We start from the raw sequence: 23,460 nt of genomic DNA on the forward strand, positions 1-23,460 counted from the left end.
CAAAGTGAGCCTTGTGAATAGGGCTGTCAATGGTAGTTTAATATAGAATTTATATTTCGTAAATGTAAAAATACTTCGTGAGATGTCACGAATAAATAATAGATGTATTATAAATGCTTTTGAATTATTATTTGATTTTGTAATTCTCTCTGTGCTGAGCTCTGATAGGCCGACCGAAACGTCAGGTACAGTAAAGTTTATATAGTATATTTAGTCTACGGTACCGTAGAAAGGGCACTGTTAGGTCAAAGAAGGACGTCGGGGATCAGAAAAGGTAGTGAAGCCCTAGGAATTCCCTGGTCAGCCCTTGCAAATGCAAAGCGCGGCGCAAGGAAACCCATTTGGGGCTTCTGTATCTATTTTATAGATCATAAATGCTGTTTTGTTTTTACCCGACTTTAATAATAAAAGAAGGAGGAGATTAGCAATTCGGCGTTTAGTCGGTAGACCGATCTAGATGATCACGATATCAAGTGATTTGGATATGCAGCGAAAACTTTTATGGAATCAAAATATCCCTTTTATACAAATAAACGCGATTCTAATGTTTATATATTATTATTATATTATATGTGTTATAATTTATGGTCATAAATAATATAAATATTTTTATGTATACGCTGACAATCAATATGCTGAGCATCATAGAAATAATAAGGATGTATATATACCTACGATTCGATCAAAACCATAACCCTCGTTTTGCCGCAAACCCAATCCAATTGTAATCCTGCAAACTTTTATATGAAGGCCATTTGGATTGAACTTGTTAAAGCAAAAGGCATTGTTAAGTGTCTATCACCTAATCCGCATTGTTAAGCAAGAAATTACTAAACTAAAATTAGACGTGTAATATTTTTATTTTTTGTAACATTTAATGTATTTTAGAATAGAGAGCTTGTAACATATACTGTAGATGTATGTGGATATATCATATGTGGTGAGATCCAATAAATAAATAAACTCATTTTGTTGTATATAAAGGTAGTTTCTTTTTAAATCATAATCTTTAAATTATACACATTTGACAGCCCCTACAAAATAAAACTATTAATAGAAAACGCCGACAGGAGTTCAATTTGGTTCTGTGATTGCTTGTCAACGGGATTGATGGCGAATATTCTCCAATAGACTTTCTTGACGAGATTGTTGGCTATGACAGGTGTTTACGGATGGGTATGGAGGCAGAACCATCGTGAGATTTGAGGTACAGTACTTATACCTTTACAAACAGGGTAACAAGATGGAAAGGGCCACTAGGGAAAAGAAAGAGAGGTAGCCCTCTTGTATGGTGGGCTGACGACTTTAAAGCAGTTGGTGGGAAAGACTAAAAGAAAACTGCTCAAGGCAGAGAGAGACGGAGGCAGTGGGAGGAAGCCTATACTCCATAAGAGGTTGAATGTTTAAAGGAATAAATGGGGCTTAAATATTATTATTATTACTTATTAACTTTATTGTTGTGGCAACATTGTAACTTTGTTGTAGTTTGACGGTAATCTTTTTTAATATTAAAGAGTTTGAATAATATACAATTGGAAAAAATTAAAAGGATATAATAAGTGTGATTTTTTAAATTTATAACCTGCAAAAGGGCAGGAGGCTCACCTGATGTTAAGTAATACCGCCAAATTTGACATTGATTAATTCATAAATTTAGAAATGTCAAGTTTAATTGTTGATCAAAGGTAACGTTGCGATAAATATAAATATATAAACATTGTCAGTTTATCGTGTAACAAGCATTAATTTCTGCTAAACTTAAAAAAATAAAATGTGTCATTCATTTGATAAATATTCATTATAATGTGTAAGATTTGGGATTTACTTAAAGGAGTAGGAATTTTTAAATCCTGGGTTCATCCATAACAAACTTAATGGTAAATTCTTATGAGAATTTTTTTTAAATTATATATTTAAATTATTACATTTTTCTGTGATGTGATAGAATGAGTATGTGTGTGGGTTCATGTGTGTAACAACTTGTAACTACGTATTAGGTACTTTTTAAGGTATTTGAGTGATGGGAACAATACGAAGTTCATTTTAATAAAACAGGGTGGAAACGGGTAGGAGGCATATCTGGTGATAAGTGATCTACCGCCTATGGACACTATCGATACCAGAATGCAGGTCTTTAAGAAATATGTACGCTCTTTGAAGGACGTCTAATTGGTTCGGAAATACATCAATGGACAGTTGGTTCCACATATTGGTACGCAAAAACTGCTTCAAGAAACGCTCAGTTGTGGAATGACGGATGACGAGGTGATACGGAAATGAATAAATGAAATGACGTAGTCAATAATAATTTTATTAGATAACTGCCATGACGGTTCCATTTCCACAGACACTATACCATTTTGACTGCTCTTTGAACAAGTCCCATACTTTTTGAACAAACTCACTTTGGCGTCAAGTTTACTCAAATCAGCGTGTTAATAAACTAAATATTTGACTTGAGAAAAGTATCCAAATTAAAACAAATGACAACATTAAATAAGAACTACTTAGTTATTTATAACTACTAATATTCTATACTGTCCTGATAAGATAAAACATAGCTTCACGACGACCGGCGACAAGCGAACAAACAGTATCCGTGTTAGCTTATTAAAGTAAAGCTGGGTTAATATTTAATCCAACTTCCTTGGGAGCCTGGAGGGTGCTAATGAATGCGGAGTCACGGGCCCGGCTACTGTGCCTAACCTTGTATTGCACCGGAACCGATTCAGATGCTGATTACATATAAATGAAAACTGGTATTAATATAAAGTTCTAAATTCATAATTCAATATAATTTTCATACACTATGAAAAAGTAATCATGGAGCCGGAATCACCGAAAGGAGCATGTTGGGTTTGAATCTGAGAAACAGGACTAAATTCAGCAATACGAAAGAAAACAAAAATTATAGACGCAGCTAAAATGGTGTGCCATCTGAAATAGAGTTTGGCGGCTTGCACACAGCAAGAACGTGCAGGAGAGTGCTGCACTGGTACTGGTGCAATAAAAAAATAAAGGTAATGGCGTTGGGCGGACAACATCGCCAGGATCACCTGGCCGAGTCTGGCCCTCGACAGACACGAGTGGATCGGATGGAGGAGTCGTATGTCCAACAGTGGACAAACCAAAACCTGACTGTGCAGGCATATGATGGTTCCTTAATTTTTCATTGTATTTTACCTGCTGTTAAAAATTACATTTTTTAGGATCCATATAAATAAAACTTCAATGCTTATAATTAGGTTTTGAAAATAAAGGCTATTGTTATTTTTATGAAAAAAAAACACAATAGACAATCTATAAGTCTATAGTTAATCAACTTCTGTGTGAATAAAGATGATGAAAGATGTGTTGCTATTTTATCACAGTTACCTACCTACATCCTACCTATAACGTCTTGTAACACCAAAACGTGATACCAGGATTTAACGAATGATAAGTAGAAAATGACGTTTAATCAAAAGGTATCTAAGTAAAATTGCTACACTACAGTGTGAAAGACATCCAATTTGAAAGTACAAGGCAATAAGCAACCCTTAAGTCACGCCTCTCAAGTTGAGCTCTAAACGGATTTCATCGCTTGAGAACTTTACGCATAAGATCTGGAACAAAAATATTTGTAATTCTACTTAAATATACTTGTGTGATCAGACAACATAATTCTGCTTTCATACTTTTGAAGTATTATGCAAAATATATTAAAAATATTTTTAAGTCCGTTAAGCAGTTAAAATTAATTCAAATAATTCTTAATTCGATGATAATTAAATATTAATACTAAATAATAAAATATTGTATAGACAAGGTTTATATTATACAGGTGGTAATATCCCACGTAATTTGATACATGCGTCATGCATTTCTCGAAAGCTACGAAGAATACACATCCCAATATTGGACGTTATTATTTGCCTCAAAATTTATAAGGATTTAGAAAATATGTTCGTAGTTTGAAAAGAATAATATTACAAAGAAAACAATAACTTAGTTTTATAACCGGTAATACATGTAAGTAAATATAACATATACTAAGTTCGTTTGAAAATTTTTGGACATATAAATTACCAAATTTACTTCCTCATATGACAAGCTTTTTCATTGCAGCTTATTTGGCAATAAAGACCTTTACGGCGCGCGCTGTTCATAAAAAAGAAGTAAAGTTAAGCAGCAGGCATTCGATAATTTACTTTACTAGCCCATAAAGTAATTCGTAAGAGTAGAACAATGTTCAGTTTCGTCCGGTCGGGTCACGTACAGTGCAATTTGCCGCCAAAATGGAAAAACGCGGACAGTACGTGCTCTGTGGTTTATGCCCTTGTGCGTTGGGAGCGATAACAGCAATTTTAACTGAATTTTCGTGGCACCAACAAAGTTGTGCGAGAAGTTTCTATTTTTGAGTTTTGAATTTTTAAGATAAAATACTAAATTCGTTGTGGATTTAGGTTATAACTTTTATCAATTTAGAATGTTTCAAGAGTTGCGGCTTATAAAGTAAAAGAAACATAGAACTTTTTAACAAGCAACATTTGGTCCTAGATAGAATAAACGTTTATTTATTTTGTCCTATATATATGGTCATATAATTATCAAATTAATATATACAAAATATTTTAAAAACTATTTTGAAAGATTGATTTAAAAGGGATAGTTTCTAGCCCACTTTTATGCATATGAAACTAACTTTTGGAAGGGACAAGGACAAGGGGTGCCTTTTTAATAGGTCTAATTGAAGTAAACGATTGACTGACTGATTGACTTGTGATTTTTTTGGAATCATCCCACTCGATGATTTCATTTTACATTCGAGAATGTAAAATGAAAAACGTGAGCGTTTTTTAAGACAGGAACGCACTCGCGAGCCCGAGATTGAGAGTGTCGATATCACTTTATAGAACAGGGGGCAAACGGGCAGGAGCTCACCTGATGTTAAGTGATACCGCCGCCCATGGACACTCTTAATGCCAGAGCATTTTAACATCAAGCTGCAACATAAAAAAAACATAACGTCTATATTATAAAAGAATGTTGGTAAATGTAAACAACCAAAGATGAACTTCTCTTGTTTTCTCGTCTGTGTAATCGATTCCAATACAGGATGTTTACACACTTAGCAAGCGTTACTTTCTCTACTACATCCTGACAATATAACGTTCGACCTTCGACACTACAACCAATTTTTCACAAACAGGATCATTTCTGTCTCTGGCATACAAAAGATTTATCATGATGTGATTAAAAGCAAGTATGAGTTGCGTAGAAAAGTAATCTTTAACATAGTATACTTACTATATATATAAGAGAAACCTTGGCCTAGTGGCTTTAGCGTGCGACTGCCATCCCAGAGGTGGTAGGTTCGATCCCTAGCTTTGTACTAAAGGACTTTCTTTCTATGTGCGCATTTAACACTCGCTCGAACGGTGAAGGAAAACATCGTGAGAAAACCGGCTTGCCTTAGACCGAAAAAGTCCACGGCGTGCGTCAGGCACAGAATGAAGGCTGATCACCTACTTGCCTATTAGATTAAGAAATGATCATGAAACAGATACAGAAATGTGAGGGCCAGACCTACAAAAGTTGTATCGCCACTGCTTTACTTTATTTTTTATAGTTATAACTTCATTAATAGTAAATTATGTAAAACTCACATAATCACGTATTGCCAGTGAAAAAATATTTATTCTTCGGTCAGAACACCATCACGCTCTAGTGCTCGAATCGCTTAAAATAAATACCAACATTAACATCCCAAAATCAAGTTCAAACATAAAAGGGTGACTGAAATTCTCTTTTGATTTGCATTTTTCACGAAACGCATGTTGATGACTAAATTTACATACTAACTTCACTTTTCGAGGTTTTTTGTCAAGTATGTAAATAATACGGAATATAAAAACAATGTTACTACGTCGCTGTGTTTACTTCTAATATACTTTATTATAAGGTCTTTACTGAGACATCATGGAACAGTACGATCTAGCCTAACTTAAGACTAATACGTGATTTAAGTCTAACCTAATTTGCTAAAAAGGATTTTTAACATAAGGTAATGTCCAATAACACTACTTACAGTCTCTATTAAAGTGAAGACACTCTGTTATTGTGTTCTATTTTTTCACTAGGTGTGCAGTCTGTAAAAATTATATTATTTTGGGTTAGCAGGTGGATAGAAATAAAGTCAAACCTATAAAAAAACATTTGAAACAACAGAAATAAATATAAAAAAAATGTTAGCCCAATCGCGTCATAAATGTGACAAAATTAGATCACAATTAATATTAACTAGCGGACCCGACAGACGTTCTCCTGTCTTAACTATGAATATTGATTTCCATCTGGTATAATTAACTAAAATGCTTTATGGCTATAAAAAGTTTTGTTGGTATTCCGACATGGGAACAGGCGACTTATAACTGGCCAAGTGAAAAACATGGATTTCCAAGATTAATGCCACAAACAATTAATTGAAGACAACTTAGATAAAATTGTTTCTACATCCCCAAAAGGAATTGGCCGATTCAGCCCCACTTGGATCCGTCTCCGAACCATATAGTTTTCTTAAATAGAAGATTACCTTAGGCTCTACAACGAACTCTCTGTTTTAAAAAGTCACGTAGATGTGAGAATATTCTAGTATTTACGGAAATTTTAGTACCTACCATGCTGTATTTTAAATTTAGGTGAAAAGTTTTGTGTTTTCTGAATCGGCCTGTCCTGGCACGTGTCACTTATTTATTTTTGTAATGGTAAAAGAAATTTCGAAGGATTGAGTTAATAGGTTACAAACTTACAAATGTATAGATTCTTAAATTTAATTAGTATCCCTGTCTCACCTTCCTCGAACAAACAAAAACGGAACGCGCGGAATATAATTGGTTCAAATATTAAAGTCTTAAGAAAACACTTTTTAACCGGATTGAAGCTATTTTTTTTTTTTATAATTATTAACATAATTTAAAAAATTCCGACGTTTCCGATGACGTCACGGTCACGTAAAGCACGCGAAACGTCGGAAAATTTAAAATTATGTAAATAAGTTTATAATAGTAATACATAGCTTCAATCCAGTTAAAAAGTGTTTTTTTTAAATCAAAGTCTTTCCTACAACTTCGACTTCGTTCCCTTTGGAGTACTGGAGACTCTTGGCCGGGTTCAAGTGCATTGCGCTGATTAAAGATTTAAGTTGGCGCCTGGTAGATAGTTCCGGTGACTCCTGAACTGGTGCTTTTGAATTTACGAATAAGTATCGTAATACAGTGCGGAAACGCTGCCAGCGTTAAAGGTACAGTAACACAGGGACCAAAGTTTTTAAGTTTGTTTTAATTTTCTATTTATAAATTTTCTATTATACTCATTACTAAATAATAATTAAACTGTGTTTAATAATAAGCTTTTCCAATTATTAAGGAAGCCTTTGTCCTATTTATACACCGTATTATTTACAATGAAAAACCGGGCATTCAATTATAACTACATCGTTTTCGTAACGCTGATAAAGAAATGAAAAATTCATCTCATAGTTATGATTACATGCAGTAAGAGCACACATCATCTTTCCAATCACGTAGGAGTACTTCTACTCCCCTTAATTTATTTACAACAATTTAAACTGTCGTGGTTTTAAATGGATGCTTGTACGGCGACGAAAGTGACAAATGTACTCAATTATTTTCCACTAAGGAACTTCGTTTGTTATTTTAAAAGGATTTTTGTTTTAAGACTGCATCTAGATTTGCTATGTGGTTTAAGTTGGCATTGGATTTGTTCCTTACTGAAGAAATATTAAATTATTTTAACGAATCTGTGGAAGTAATTTCAAACCGGTAATTTTTATTTTAATATAAAATTCAGGTGGAAGGTTGTTGTACGTTGTTCCTCCAACATACAGCTTAAAGGAATGATTCTCGAATAGTTGAACCACTGACTAGCCCAAAGCCGATGGATAAGGTCGAAAAGTTGTAGGTATATATTATCCTTAGCCAAAAACACTGTAGGGTTCATGTTCTCTGATCATTGCCGGAACTTGTATGTTGATTACAAAATCATAAACTAGCTCCTGCGTATATTGATCTAATAAATAATATTCAATTTAGTAATTGTCACTAAACAGTAACGTGGCTATTTACTAGTATAAGAATTAAATATTTCGGTTTAGTAGTTGCTGAGTACATTACTAGCTAAACCATAAGTACTTTGTAATATTTACACCGCTTCAAAGTATCAATGAGAAATAGTATATTTTTTTATATAACAGGCGCCGGATGCTCACCAGTGCAAAAATAATCATAATTTAGATATTTGGATGTCTTAGAATAAGATTTTGACTTTTACTATTTAACTCATGTTTTGTTGCTGTATGCCACCTGTTTATCCTAGTAACTCTCATTGTGTGTATGGGTATGTGATGGACACTCAATGCAAGAAGGCTCCCGAGGACGTTGCCAGTTTTCTTGAAGTACCCAAAATAGAATTGGTTCTGAAATACTTCAGTGGGCAGCTGGTTCCACATCGTGGTGGTGCGCTGCAAAGACTGCCTTAAAAAACCTTCAGTTGTTTAACAAACGGCGAGTTCATATGGATTTCGTATTCTGCCTCGACGTCCGATGATGAAAGTCATCTGCAGGTATTAATTCGAACAACTTATACGTTAACGTATATAATATTTAACAATATTTTCCTTAAAGAAACCGGTCCATTGTTAGCAACGACTGCTAATATACGTTAGTCCAGTATTAAAATTGTAAGCGCATTGTTCGTACTATTATTAGGTTTATCCACAAGACAAATAATGAAACCTAGACTAACGTGGATCTTACTTCTAGGTGACATAACTTTGTTTATTATTATATTAATGTTTCGAGTTTTGTTTAACTTTTACATTATTCACAGTGGCGGGCTTGACGGAAGGCAAGAAAATATCAAAGTAAGTTAAAAAAAAACATTATATAAAACAAAAATTTTAATTACAACGGAACGCTTATCATATTTTAAAATTGTATTTAAATATAGTGTTGTTCGGTCTTTATCTGTGGTCTCTCTTCGTGGAACAAGTTCATATGAATGACAACTAAATTGCAAGTGATATTGTTCAGTCCATATTCTAATTCATATGTAAAGTGAGTGTTATTAAACTGCTTTGTTACTTGCTTCTATAAAACTAGAAATTAGATTTATTTTTGATTTGTCCGTGAGCTTGTGATCCCAATCCAGTGGCGTTACAACATTTAATCCATGTACCTATATGTAATTAATTATTGCCAAATTTAAAATGAGGACTAACAGTCCTCATCCAAATACTTCACATACACGCTGGCCTGACCCAAAATGGGTCACACAGCGTCGGAAACGGGAAACATCACTTGTCAAATTAAAAACAAAACTGGTGGTCTTGATCCTAAGATTTCTGTATGTTTCGTGACCCTTCTGAACCCACCTTTTTGGTACTAAGCCATGGCAGTTTCCTCACAATGTTTTCAATCACTGTGTTGGTCTAGGCCACTGTTGACACTAACTTTAATTGTATATAGTGGAAGAGAGAAACGACAAATAGTATTCGGATCTCCAGAGTACTATGAAAATCCTTGTAACTACACCGCATCGCCAAAACCGGACTTCTCCAGACCTGGTCTAAGACTCAGCGCAGTTAGTGAGTATTAAAATCTGTTTAAATGATGTATTTGTTAAATATATAATATTTTGTGGGCCTTAAAAACAACGAGACAAATATTCTAGTTTTTATTTATTTTACACTATATATGTTATTATTATTAAGCCTTTATTGCTGACACCCAGTATAATATATTAACATATATTTAAGTTACATAAAAAACTTAATTCTAATACAGCACTTGACTCATTTTGGGTAATCAGCGTGTCCTGTGACACATTTCCCAGCTACTTCCATTTTTTTCTAATATAAGCTATTCTTGTCCAAATTGTGCCTCCTATTCTCTTTATGTCGTCTGCCCATATTTTGCTCTGTCTTCCTCTTTTCCATTTTCCATCGAGTAGTTGCCATTCTGTTAATTTTTATGTCCATTTCAACTTGCTATCTTGTGGGCACATGACGAGAGATATTTTATGTATAAGACGACAAATGATAATAAAAGGAAATTGTGTGGTTTTATATGATCGACGTATTTAATAAGCTTTAGTTGCAACATATTCACTTAATTATTCAAAAAGGAATCTTAATGCATCACAAATACAGAATATAAAAAAATTGTTTGTAATTAAAGAAGTATCCTAAAGATGCTTCACATATTTTTTTGTTAAAATAAGAGTAGAAACACAACTAAAATAAACTGTACATTACATGTACAATATTTAGGCGACGTCGTTAAATCCTAATTATAAGTAGATATAATTTGTCGAAATGAGAACATAGGGAAATCTTAATATTATCTTAGCTTAAGGTTTTAGGGACGTCCGTGGGAGAAATATAGATATTTTGACCACAGTATATGTTTCTCTTTCTTTTTAAAAAATCAAGAGAGAGAACTTGCTTTAACTAATTTTAAGTATTTTTTTATATTCCAGAATGTATAGAACATTTCTGGGTCATGAAGCGCCAAAAACAGGACCAATTACAACGATTGCACTGTAAGTATCACATTTGTCGTCTTGGGGTGATATTCAAAGTCCAGGCAGTGCTAACAGTCACTTCCGTATGTCAAAATGTATAGGTTTGTCGATCGAAATCCGATACGTTAGTTATTCTTAGGTTAAGGTTTTCTGTTTAAACTTCAATTGGTGTTTGGTGCTAAAATAAATGAATAAAAAAGTAGTCATGATCCCAGAACTTATCTTCGGAAACCGCTAGCAAATTGGTCTTAAGTTATATATATTATTTTTCAATTTATATCATTTGTCAGATATTGTTAAATGATTATCAAAGCTGCGTACTTGCTTAATAAGCTTTATCTGTCTAAATCGTTTACACTATGACAATGTTGTCAGTCAGTCGCATTTGAGGGCATAATCTTAAAGTAGAATAATCACATTCGACCAACATTTCACTCAAACCTTCTTAAGTTTTTTATTAACGTGAACAGTTATCACTATAATGCTGTATTTATGGATAAATTATATTTTTAACAATCGAGGTGCTTATAAAGACGGATGGACTTTTAGTTAATTGACTTTGGCTAAATAATAACGTATTTTTCTTTTCTTTTGGTATTTCAATTATGACGTGCATTTTGTGGCTAATTTATTGATTCAGTACTTTTGATAAGACTTTAAGATGACGAAGATGCTATTATAGTTAGAAAACCAATTATGTTTAGGCTACAACTGGCAACACAGGAACGACGAATTTTTTTCTGGAGGTGGTATCGGAGGACGTAACACTAAGGCTGGAGAGTTTCCACATATGGTATGCTTTAAGGTCTAAATTATTTATGTATCAACACGAACAGATCTGTTATCCAGAATAGTTAAAGGCTGAAAACTCACTTGCGAGCCTTTTGGCAGTGCATGTGTATATTAGCAGCGGTATCACTTAACATCAGATGAGCCCGCCTGAGCTTTATTATTTGACAAGTGATGTTTCGCGTTTACAAAGCCAAGATAGATTTTAGGTCACACAGCCAGCGTGTGTGTGATTAATATCATTTTAAATTTGGCAAAAACCTGTCCTATAATAAATACTAGTTCTCTTAACTTCTGCAAATTACGACACAATTTCTCCAAGTAATAATCCAGAATCTTAATAATAATGAAATTGTCACGTTTGCTTACAATTAATTAATGTAAAGAAAATGTTATGCACCCAAAACATACAACACTACATGTTTTGGGTTATAGAAAGGATCGCTTTTTTGCAATAGTTAAGTTCGAGCTAAGGAAAACGGGCTTTTGTGATTCCGATTACAATATTGACTTTTTGTACCATGGAATTTTTGTACCTTACGATATTAGGACTAGAAATCGTTACATGGTTACACTCGTTTTTTATAGAACAGGGGAAAACGTGCAGGAGGCTCACTTGAAGTAATACGCCGTCCATGGACACTCTCAGTGCCTGCGGGCTCGCGAGTGCGTTGCCGGACTTTTATAGATAAGAACGAACTTTTTTTTGTGAGAATTAAATTTTATGGAATTCATAATAATACATAAATATATTTTTTTAGGAAAATAAATTACACGATTTTTATATCTATTTAATACGGAATTCATAATAACGATATTATATAATGTTGATAGTGATAAAAAAGATAAGTCGTCTAAATCGAGATAGTCATGAGTTCTTCAATTTATAAATAATCATATAGTATGCCAATTATAAATAATATTTGTCAACGGTATGAATGTTTGTACACAGGGCGCATTAGGGTGGAGAGCTACTGTCGGAACGTGGGTATTCAAGTGCGGAAGTTCCTTGATTAGCTCTAAATTCCTTCTGACCGCTGCTCACTGCTCTAGAGTACCTGCTCGAGACACTAGTGTGGCCAATCCTGTCCCAGAAATCGTAAGACTTGGGGATAAAAATATAGCGGATGTGGTAAGTTTGTACTTTTTAAAAATAGGATCATGGATCTATAACCAATGTTATAGATCGCCCTTAATCCAGCATCATATTCGTTTGTCTAATCACAATAACCGTGCGTATTTCTTCGTAAGATATAGTATATTACAGAAGAGCTGTTGGCTTTAGTTTAAGTGATTAATATAGACCTTCAAATACTCGAAATATAGCATAGCCATAGCCGCAACATAAAATAATTTTAGCTTTTGTTTGTTTACAGTATACTAACGGCATTGATCCATATGACGTAAAAATCAAAAGAATTGTTAAACACCCGAACTTTAATTCGCCGCTGAAATATTTTGATATTGCAATTATAGAGTTAATGGACCAAGTAAAGTTTTCGGATCTCATACAACCTGCGTGCCTTTGGACAGCTTCTAATATTGGAACGCTTGGTAAAGAAGCCACTATCACTGGGTGGGGTGTTACAGAAACAGGTTAGTTTTGATATTGTGTGAATTTTTGACATGTTTAAATCTGTCGCAGTCAGTGTCAGGCCATACAAAACTTGGAAAAGCAGTCTAGGACAGAAATCATTTAATGAATGTTATAATAGCCTTTTATTTTAGATACTTACATTATAAATACATTTATTATTATCTATGTAAATTTGCATATTTCTCGTGTGCCTTTTTTAATAAAGGATTCCTACAAATTTTCCCAATTTCTGTCTTCGCTGTACTCTCTGCCTGTGCATCTCGCAGTTTCGAGCTATTATCGAAATAAAAATCCAAAAATACATTGCAATATATAAACAAGTAGATATGTTTAATCGGAATATATATAGCCTGGTTTTTATAACCTGTATGTAGTTAACTTCTAAGATTACGTATCTTATATTTCGTAAAATCTTATTAATATACTCGAGATTTAAGATTGCTCTATGGGTAAGAAGATATTTAAACATACAAATAATTCTTATTAATTGATATAGATGCAAAAAATCACTAAAAGAGCAAAGCATGACTCACTAATTAGGTGGACAAAGCGAAAAAATAAGGCAGGACGTGTACAGCTTTGTCGTAATTTCTCATAGATTTTACATACGAGTATTATAATTTTATAGCTGGAAAAACGACGTCACCAGAGTTGCAAGCTGTGTTGCTGGACTTCATAGATTCAAATGATTGTGACCGGCTCTTGATGAAATACAGAAGCAGACAATGGCATGGACTAGATGCGCATCAACTGTGTGCTGGAAAACTTGCTGGTGGTGCAGATTCTTGCAAGGTTAGGTATATTTGATTTTGCATGGTGAAGAGTTTTACTTTACTAGTAAATCACCTGAAATCACTTTCTATATATGTAAATATAAATAAATAGAATAAAATAAAAATAGTCTGTATTTGAGAACTCTATAATCAGGATTAAATAAAGTCCATGTCATTATGTTTAACATTAGTACACGATCTCCAGCGAAATGAAGGCCTTCCACTTTTCTCTCATACCGGACACCATTTTCCAATCCTTCCCCTCTATCCCTTTCATTTCATATTCCCACATTTCTGGTGGGCGTACCATTTTTCTTCTTCTCGTGTACATATATATCGAACATATTTCTGTTTTTTTCACAGCTGGGATTTGCGCACCTAGCGTTTCCACAGAAGTCTATTAAAAATAATCTCTACAGTTCCCACAAACTGCGTCTATGTATAAATTATTTAATTTGAAGAAGCATTAGCTGGTACACAGCTGCTATACGATATTTGTGCTTGCTTTTACTTTATCCCAGATATCTTTAATGACTTACTGTTTAGTATAAGAATGATTACCATTTAAAAGTTTAGCTTATTATGTACGTACATAATGTGTATTATATATATTTTTAAATTACAGGGTGATTCCGGTGGACCACTTCAAGTAAAATATAAATTAACGAAGAGGAATCCGTTGATTCCCAACGGTATTCATTATCTAGTAGGAGTGACATCTTTCGGAATACGCTGCGCTGTAGCTAACCTCCCAGGAGTTTATACAAGAATAGCCAGTTTTGCTGACTGGATAGAAGACGTAGTGTGGAGAGGATTGTAAAGCAATAACAATAAATTTTTTACTGAGATGTTTTGTTTAGATCTGTTTTTATAATTACCCGAAATAAATGTTATCATATCATAATGGTAACTGGTCTGGTAACTTAAAGTTGTAACTTGGGTTATAACTTTATTTTTTATATATTAGGTCCTTACATATGAAATTGGCGTTTTGTATGGGAGGAACAAAAAGTCGAATATTTTTAAATATAATATATTTAATTAATCAAAGTATGAACCATTGTTTTCTATGCACTTTTGCCATCTCATAGGTAGTTCATTGATCCCTTTACTAAAAAAACCAGTCGGACGGGAATCAATAAAATCTGTGAAGGCGATTTGGACTGCCCCATCAGAGTTAATTTTTTTCCCTTGCAAGAAGTTGTCCAAATTTCGAAAAAAATGGTAATCTGTTAGAGCAAGGTCCTGGGAGTACGGAGGATGTCTTAGACATTCCAATTGAAGCTCTTCTAATTTGATAGCCGTCTCTGTGCAGTGTGTCGTCTAGCATTGTCGTGAAGTAGCAGTGGCGTGGAGCGATTGACCAGCCTGGGTTGTTTAGCCGCTTGCTTTTCCATCATGGTTTGCAATTGCTGACAATAGACATCAGCCGTAATAGTCTGGCCAGATTTGAGAAAACTGCAATGAACAATACCGGCACTAGTCCACCAAACGCTTACAAGTAACTTTTTGGGGTTAATTTTCGCTTGGGGCAGGATTTGGCTGGCTGGCCAGGATCCAACCATTGCGCTGAGCGCTTCCGATTATCGTAAAGAATCCATTTTTCATCACAGGTTTAAAATACCTTCATTATTGTGCCGGTTCAGTAATGTAACGCAGCAGTCGACGCGCGTTTGTCGGTTTGCTTTAGTCAATTCGTGAGGTACCCACCTTTCAAGCTTTTTAATCTTCCCAATTTGCTTCAAGTGAATAAAAACAGTTTTATCACTAACACCGCAGCGGTTGGTCGGACGTGGTTTGCGATGGATCCGCTTCCACAATAGCCTTCAATACTTCATTATCAACTTGGGTCTCAGGCAGTTCACGGGGCTTGTTCTGCAGGTCGACATTTCCAGAACGAAAACGTTGGAACCAAAAACGAACTGTGTTTTCTTTTGCAACATGACCGCCATACACATCATTCACCCTTCGAGTCGTTTCCGCAGCACTAGTGCCACGGCGGAACTCGTACTCGTAAATAATGCGATACTTTAAGTTTTCCATTTTGTAAAATGAGTGACGCAAACAGAAAAAAACAGAAGAAAAACCAAATGAATGACGGTCATCGAAGCACAAATACATGAGTAAATAGCTGTACAAATTTGAATTTGAAATTCCTAACCAAAGAGGAGGTATTTGAGGTCAAAGTGGCCAGTACGACAAAACGCCAATTTCATATGTAAGGACCTAATATTTCCTAATAAAAAATAATCCAAGGCAGCCCTGAAGTGTTAATATATACTGGGAGACTTAGCTATAGTTATATAGCTATATATAGTTGATCCTAATTATCAAAGTAAGTTCGGAAGTTTTCAATAGTAGAGTTACAAGAGAGGTCGTAATAACAACCCTAATATATTTTTAATAGAAGATTTAAAAAGTCCGAATTTTTAAAGTATGGGGTATACTTATTAGATCTAGAACGTTTAAATTCTAATGAATATACATTCATACACGTGTACACGTGGTCTTTTTTTGTGGGTCTTTCGTATCTCAATATCTCCAGGCTCCAAGGGGTCTTACACTTCCACTACCTCTCTACTAAGTTCTCTACTTACAAAAAATGAAAATTTCTGAATTCTATATAATATAAATCCTCCATTTTATAAAAACTTGCGATACGCAATGTAAAATGAAAATTATAAAGTTAACATATTTTAAATGCGCCTGCGATTAAAAAATAGCAACATCGGGATTGAAATTTAAGTCGAGTCTAGTTACTATATATAATATTTTTGAATTTAAACAACTGACTTATAGTATAGCGTGTTAAAAACTCAGTTTTGACTCGAACAGCCAGGACATACTAATATTTTAGCCTTAACTTGTTTAAGCTATCTCAGAAAAAGCTTTTAGGGAGTAATAGGAATTGCTTCATCCATAGCGCTTAATCACCTGCATCACAATTAACCTTACTTCCACACCATACATTTATAATACATTTTATAGATTTTTTATTTTCGTAAATTTTTGAACCTTTTATATATTATGTATCATCTTTGGTTATATGTTTAGTATAATTGTTTTTGATGTATAATTTATGATAGCGTAGGAATGCAAAACTATAAAAAATTCTCTAAGGTCAACTTTTATTTATTATCAATAAAACAGGTTTTCGTAAGATAATTGTCATGCTTCCATCATTCGGGGCACTACCGCTGTAGACTGTTATTATATTAAAGACAATGCTAAATTATTCTCAGTTGACTCCAGGGTACGGTAAAATAACAATTGCAACGCGAAATCTAAGCAAATAAATATCTGAATTTAATTAAAAATGGTGAAAATGAAAATCATAATAGTATTAACGTGGTTTGAAGGTTTGTTTATCTAATAAGAGGTGTAATAATGTGAGATCTGAGTGTTTTGATTTATGATTTATTTTCAGTAATATTTGTCGTAACCGGCTCCAACGTATTAAGGCCAAGTTTGGGACAAGTAAGTATTTGATTTTTACTCTTAAATAACTACTATATTATACATAATATAAATAATAAACAAATTAAATAACTTGATAGGAAAAAATACATATTATACCAGAACCAAGTACCAAATACCTATATCGTACGATGATAGCCGTATCGTAAAAACTATTAAACCTGATTTTGATTAATCATAAATTTTTCCCTAAGTCAGTATATAACGAACTAAAATAAAATGTATTTGACTTTTAGTTTCCAACACATCTGTAGAAAAATTGCAAACACGAATTTAACACAGTTTTTGTCAGTTTAAAGAGGCCATATATTATTCCCCAAACATAACCCCAAATATATCCCAATTTTAACAATATCATATATATGGCGCTACAATCTTTTAGGTCTGGGCCTTTCTGTATCTGTTCCATGATCATCTAATAGACAAGTAGATCAAACTTCTGTACCTGAGACACGCCGACGACTTTTTGGATCTAAGGCATGGTTTCCAAACGATATTTTCCTTTACCGTAGGAGCGAGTGTTAAATGCTCCACAATATCTCATACCTACAAATACATCAAACTAAAACCCTCATTTTTTCGGAAGTTGATAAAGATTTATACGCTTATAAAGTAAAATATACTTTCAGATTACAAAAAAAACACGAGCTGTTGAATCCGTAAATCCATGTAACTATACCGCACCACCTAAGCCTGACTTCTCAGCGCCTGGTCGAAGAATTAGTGAAGCAAGTAAGTTTCTATAGCATATCATTCCTCTTTGATTAAATATATTTCTGAACTTGAATTTTATTAATTTCTTGTTAACGCACAAAAAGTGTAACTTTGAGATCCCGGATACATAATTATTTCGAGTTTATAGGTTCCAGGCTTTTAAGTCAGTTATTTTACATTTATGTATTTTCTAGTTTTGTACCGTTTAAATAAGAAAACAACGTTACTTTACCCTCATGATATGATATAACTTTCATGTCTGTAACATTAATAAGGGAATTTCCATGACCATTTTATGAATCAGGTGTCGCGTGCGTCGATAATATTAAGGAAAATAAACTCTGTATAGGATTTTATTTTATCTATTGAATTTATAATTAATTTATGGAGATTTTAATTAAGTTCAAATTTTAGAGTGTTATGAATACATGTGGGAGATGAAAAAACGTGAGGACGACTCAACCAGAAAAACTAACTGTAAGTCAAACCATAAAAAAATATGAATTTACCATTTTAACTAAAGAGAAAGAGAAAGAGACTGACTGACTGACTTAGACTGATTTATATTTAATGTTGTTTTAAATAATTAATATGTTATCATAAGAAAGAAACAATCATTGCTCGTTGCATGTATTTTTCTAGTGACCCAGAAGATATGAAAATAGTTTGAGGAATAATATTTTCTTGTACCTTTTTGGTAAACTTATAGCATATAATTCATATTTTTAAGGTTGGAAAAAGAAACACCCAGGCAGACATGCAATTGGTGGTCGACGCACATCACCAGGTGAATTTCCCCACATGGTATGCCATTTTTACTTGCGTTATTTTTTAAATTGTGTTAGTTAAGTTACATTTTGATGATATGATTTGGTGATTTGGTGGCCATATGATAGAATGATAATAGAAGTGGTCGGTAATAAGACAAGAAGAAAAACTACAATTACATCAGTGTGGTACTCATTTTTTAGGGTGCTGTGGGATGGAAAGCTGCTGTTGGAACCTGGATATTTAAGTGCGGCAGTTCCTTAGTCAGTTCAAAATTCCTGCTCACTGCTGCTCATTGCTCTAAAGTATCTCCACGTGACACCAGTGTCGCAAACGTCGAACCGGAGATCGTAAGACTTGGTGATAAGAATATTGCAGATGTTGTAAGTAAGGCGATATAACTATTTCCATTTTAAGTTAAATTGTCACGAGATTTGATGCAACAAAATTAAAAATCTATTTCTTGTATTTTTTTACAACTACTGAACTTTCTCGATAACCAAAATTACTGAAGATCACGGAACGTTGTGAAAATAATATAAAAACTTCAAGGATGTTGTCAACCGCTAATTCTTAAACTTAGATTTTAATTTTTTGTTCGATTTAATCGAAGAATCTCGCTAATGCAAAGACACTATTTATATCCAGTTTTCAAAGGGTGTATCCCCACAAGATGTGAAAATTAAAAGAATTGTTAAACATCCGAACTTCAGTGCGCCCAAGAAATACTTTGACATTGCAATTATTGAAGTAACGACAGAGGTTATATTTACAAAATTAGTTCAACCAGCTTGTCTATGGACCAACCACGATACAAGCCAACTTGGAACAAAGGCGACACTTACAGGATGGGGTGTCGTTGAAACAAGTAAGTCAGACACATCTTACAGGAATTACTAAAACCTCATAAGATTATTTTAAGTGTTAAAATTTAAATTAAAGGAAAGGAGCGTAATCATGATTTTTGTAAATAATAAGAAGATTCTTTCGTTTATTTTCTGTTTTCTAACTCCAGCTGGAAGAGAGATATCTCCAGAGTTACAAGCAGCGGATGTCGACATTATTGATTCAGACGAATGTCAACGTTTACTTCGAATCTATTTTAACCGCCTTTGGTGTGGGGTAGACTTGCATCAGCTCTGTGCTGGGAAATTAGCAGGAGGTGTCGACGCTTGTCAGGTATGGAGTTGTCTCTTAATGCAACATCGCAAAATGGACGTCTATTATTAGCCTATATATGTGGTGGTGATGAGTCATAATGCACTTTTGCAAAATCATTGTTAGTTGGTACTACCACTCTGGCCAGTTGGTTTTTTTTCAAACTATCAAAGGTAACTGACCAACGTGAGATTATAGTTGAAATTGCTACATTCTTCTATGATTATTAAAGTGTGATTTATCAAGTGGCGAAGTCATAATGGACCTTTTAAGCTCGTTTGTTTCTTTATAAAAACTATACAGGCCCATCGTCAGATTGTAATTGCTTCATTCTTCAATATACTAAAGTATTATTGGTAATTGTGCGTTAAAGTACATTGTATTTAAAAGCGATTTATTTTTATTTCAGGGTGACTCAGGTGGACCTCTGCAGGTAAAGATACCTTTACCGGTAACGTCACAGGGTTCAATTCACTACGTCATTGGAGTCACATCCTTTGGTGTTGGCTGTGCTCAGAAAAACATTCCTGGGATATACACAAGAGTTTCCAGCTTTATTGACTGGATAGAAGATATGGTTTGGAGAGGATCATGATTAAAAAAAACATTTGAATTAGTCTAGCTTATAAAACTGAATTTTCTCCCACCGTCTCGATTCAGTTATTCCCTGTTATACTAAGTTCCATACCAGTTGCAATTGGGCTTACTCGGTGTTATGAGAACCGTGGGGTATTTTAGTATAAGTTACATAGAATTTAGATTTGTAAGAAGGCAAACGTGCGCGGAATCGTGCTGCCACACTTTGTATTTACAGGTTTATTTTAATTAAAGTAGTTTATGGAACTTTTTTTTTTAGACTTCCGACGGAAACCCATATAATTTACTAAAAATATTTGTGTGTACAACTGTGACAAAAACAACATCGAACTTTAATAACATTACCACAATGTCGTATATTCTTTGACAATTTACTAATAGCTTTAATACACCACGTCACCATGGAGGCACGGGTGGGTTGCGCTTGTGATTGACGTAACTAAGTCATTAAACTAAACAAAACAAAATAATTTAGTTAGTAACTATTAACCTGTTCACATAGATCTATATTTCTAAAGTACATACGATTAGTAGTAAAGTATTTAGCCTCGACTTCTTTTGACCAAACAGTCTTACGTTTTGTACGTATTTGACAGACCCCTAAGTTATTATTTACATGGTAGTTTTTTATCACAGGATCACAAGACCCAAAATCAGTATTGTTTTTGCCTTTAGTTTAAGCGTAGTGTGTCGTGCGTCAAATCAGTTTCTATGTCAGCAATTAAGACGTACTCAGATGCATGCTTGAATAAAACAGAGTAGCTTATTCCATGAAGTAATACGGAATTATTGATATGGTAGTAATAGGTAATGCGCTATCCAAACATATACATACTCGTTTGACTTAGGCTTGACCCTATCGAAATCTGGCTTGACTTGACTAAAGGCTTTGTTTGATTTGTTGCATTTCAAAAGTCCGATGATGAGTTGCATTGATCTAATTATAAAATAATATAATCTATTGCACAAATAATATAATAAAAGCTTTAAAAGTTTCAGTTTTGAGCCTTGCTGTAATTTTTGGCATAATTATACATGTCCACTTTGTTCTGTTTTTACAGGCGTTTGTATATCAACATTTTATTGGTGAGAAAATATTTGCTATTAAAATGTGAAATAGTTGTTGAGAATCATATTCTCATAAATTACATTTTATCTTGTCATTGTTGCCAAGGTTATTGAACGTTCAGAAGTTGCCGAGTACATTACTAATATTATGCCTAAGCGTAATATTTACACTGTTTTGAATAATCAATGTGATTTAATATTTGACATTTAACAATATTTTTCCTTAAAGAAACCGGTCTTTTTTTAACAACAACTTGTAATTAGTACAGCGATGCGTCTAATACGCGTTACGCCAGTATTAATGTATCGTCGAAGTTATACCTATATGATAAAAATTGTTTTTATAAAAATAATGTTTCGAGTTAAACTTTTACATGTGCAGTTGCGTCTTATAGTATGATTCAAGTTTAAGAGAAAACATCAAAGTAAATTTTAATATGCACATAATTTACACTATGCACTTGCCAAAGCGGTCGAATCGAACTTCTGTCACCCATCATTGCCACCATTACTAAGACCTGATGGCTCACTTGTTCATACAGCAAAAGATAAGGCTGACTTGTTTGCTACGATTCCCCTCTAGTTCAAGTATGTAAACAACTGAATTACAGCCAACCATACTTCAACATTGTCTCATACATGTCAATAGTAAAAAATTGATATAAACAAGAGAGGAAACTTGCTTTAACTTACGCCTCCCATCGTTTGGCGAATAAGTCGTTGTACGAATGCACTGTAAGTATCACCTTTGTTGTCTCGGGGTGATATTCAAAGTCGAGGCAGTCCTAACATTCACTTCCGTACGTCGAAATGTATAGGATTGTCAAATCCAATACGTAAGTTATACTTAGGTAAATGCCAAAGGTTTTCTGTAATAAATATTGCCGTTTAACTTCAGTTGGTGTTTGGTCATGAAATCAATTATTATGTATCCAAGAATTAAATGAATTATTATATATCAACACGAATACATCTGATAACCATAGCGTTAAAATTCTTAAAAGGCGGCTACGTCCTCTTGCAATGTGAGTGTGTCTCTACCTGCTTGCCCTGTTATATGAAGAAAAAACATAAACTGAACTTATTAACTAAGTGGAAACTTAAAAAGACTTTCAAACTTACAGAAGTCTTGATTTAATTTTACGCATCTAAGTTTTTAAGAACCATAGTACTATTATTTCTGTATACAATGCCATTTGGAATATTGTACGGTCACGCGAATCTCTCACTGGTCTACAGAAAAAGGGTGGAGAACGTTTGGCACTTTTTGGCAGAATATTGTAAAACACAACCTTGCGAAAAAATCCTTCGTATAATGATGGTCTAGAGTAGTACTACCTAACGCTAATTCATCATTGTCGTAGGGACGGAGGCCGCTATGTTTGATAATGTCTTGGTTTCTTTTCAATATTCTGTTTGTAAAGGTTTGAGACGTGCCAAAGAAGTGGATACATTTTTTATCTCCGTTAAGCGCTCGAAACATAGGGTTTTACGCTCAACTAAACAGAATGGCAAGAATGTGCAATCGGTGGAATCAGCAAGTTTGTTCAACACATTATTTTTTTGACCGTCCTCCTATAGGTAGGGTTACCACTCTCTTAGGTTCATTTGCTTCATTTACGTGCACGCCGTGACCACGTGCACCTTAATAGCCGAATAAATAAGAGCCGTCTGAACCTTTTTTCGTGGCCATATTGAATCCAGTTTGTGTAACTTGTTTCTTTTTTTCTTTTCTTAAAGTTTAAAATATCCTTTTATATATTTGTAGACTTACAATAAAAAAATAAATCAATGGCGCTACAACCTTTTTAGGTATGGGCCTCAGATTTCTGCTTCTGTTTCAGGCTATTTTTTTCATCGAATAGGCAAGTAGGTGATCAACCTTCTGTGCCTGACGCACGCCGTCGATGTTTCCTCACGATGTTTTCCTTGACC

At 33.9% G+C, this 23,460-nt stretch overlaps 2 protein-coding genes across 3 annotated transcripts; both read left to right on the forward strand.

Annotated features, from left to right (window-relative positions):
• Positions 1-8,732: 8,732 nt before the first annotated feature.
• Positions 8,733-14,585, forward strand: LOC123707663 (serine protease snake-like). Of its 2 annotated transcripts, none has more exons than XM_045657923.1 (9): positions 8,733-8,822; positions 8,890-8,923; positions 9,528-9,646; positions 10,540-10,602; positions 11,289-11,377; positions 12,326-12,505; positions 12,750-12,969; positions 13,599-13,762; positions 14,369-14,585. In XM_045657923.1, the coding sequence occupies exons 1-9, from the start codon at positions 8,789-8,791 to the stop codon at positions 14,561-14,563; spliced, it is 1,098 nt and encodes a 365-aa protein (XP_045513879.1). In that variant the 5' UTR covers positions 8,733-8,788; the 3' UTR covers positions 14,564-14,585. The 2 variants fall into 2 exon arrangements, with proteins under 2 accessions (XP_045513879.1, XP_045513880.1); XM_045657924.1 differs by having other exon boundaries at positions 8,758-8,822; positions 8,908-8,923.
• A 2,346-nt stretch (positions 14,586-16,931) lies between these two features.
• Positions 16,932-20,719, forward strand: LOC123707006 (serine protease snake-like). Its single transcript, XM_045656747.1, has 9 exons — positions 16,932-17,102; positions 17,171-17,220; positions 17,850-17,952; positions 18,349-18,411; positions 18,665-18,738; positions 18,906-19,085; positions 19,351-19,570; positions 19,718-19,881; positions 20,270-20,719. Exons 1-9 carry the CDS (start codon positions 17,060-17,062, stop codon positions 20,453-20,455), a joined length of 1,083 nt encoding a protein of 360 aa, XP_045512703.1. The 5' UTR covers positions 16,932-17,059; the 3' UTR covers positions 20,456-20,719.
• Positions 20,720-23,460: the final 2,741 nt, after the last annotated feature.

The sequence above is a fragment of the Pieris brassicae genome, chromosome 3 (assembly GCF_905147105.1).
Source record: "Pieris brassicae chromosome 3, ilPieBrab1.1, whole genome shotgun sequence".
NCBI lineage: Eukaryota > Metazoa > Arthropoda > Insecta > Lepidoptera > Pieridae > Pieris > Pieris brassicae.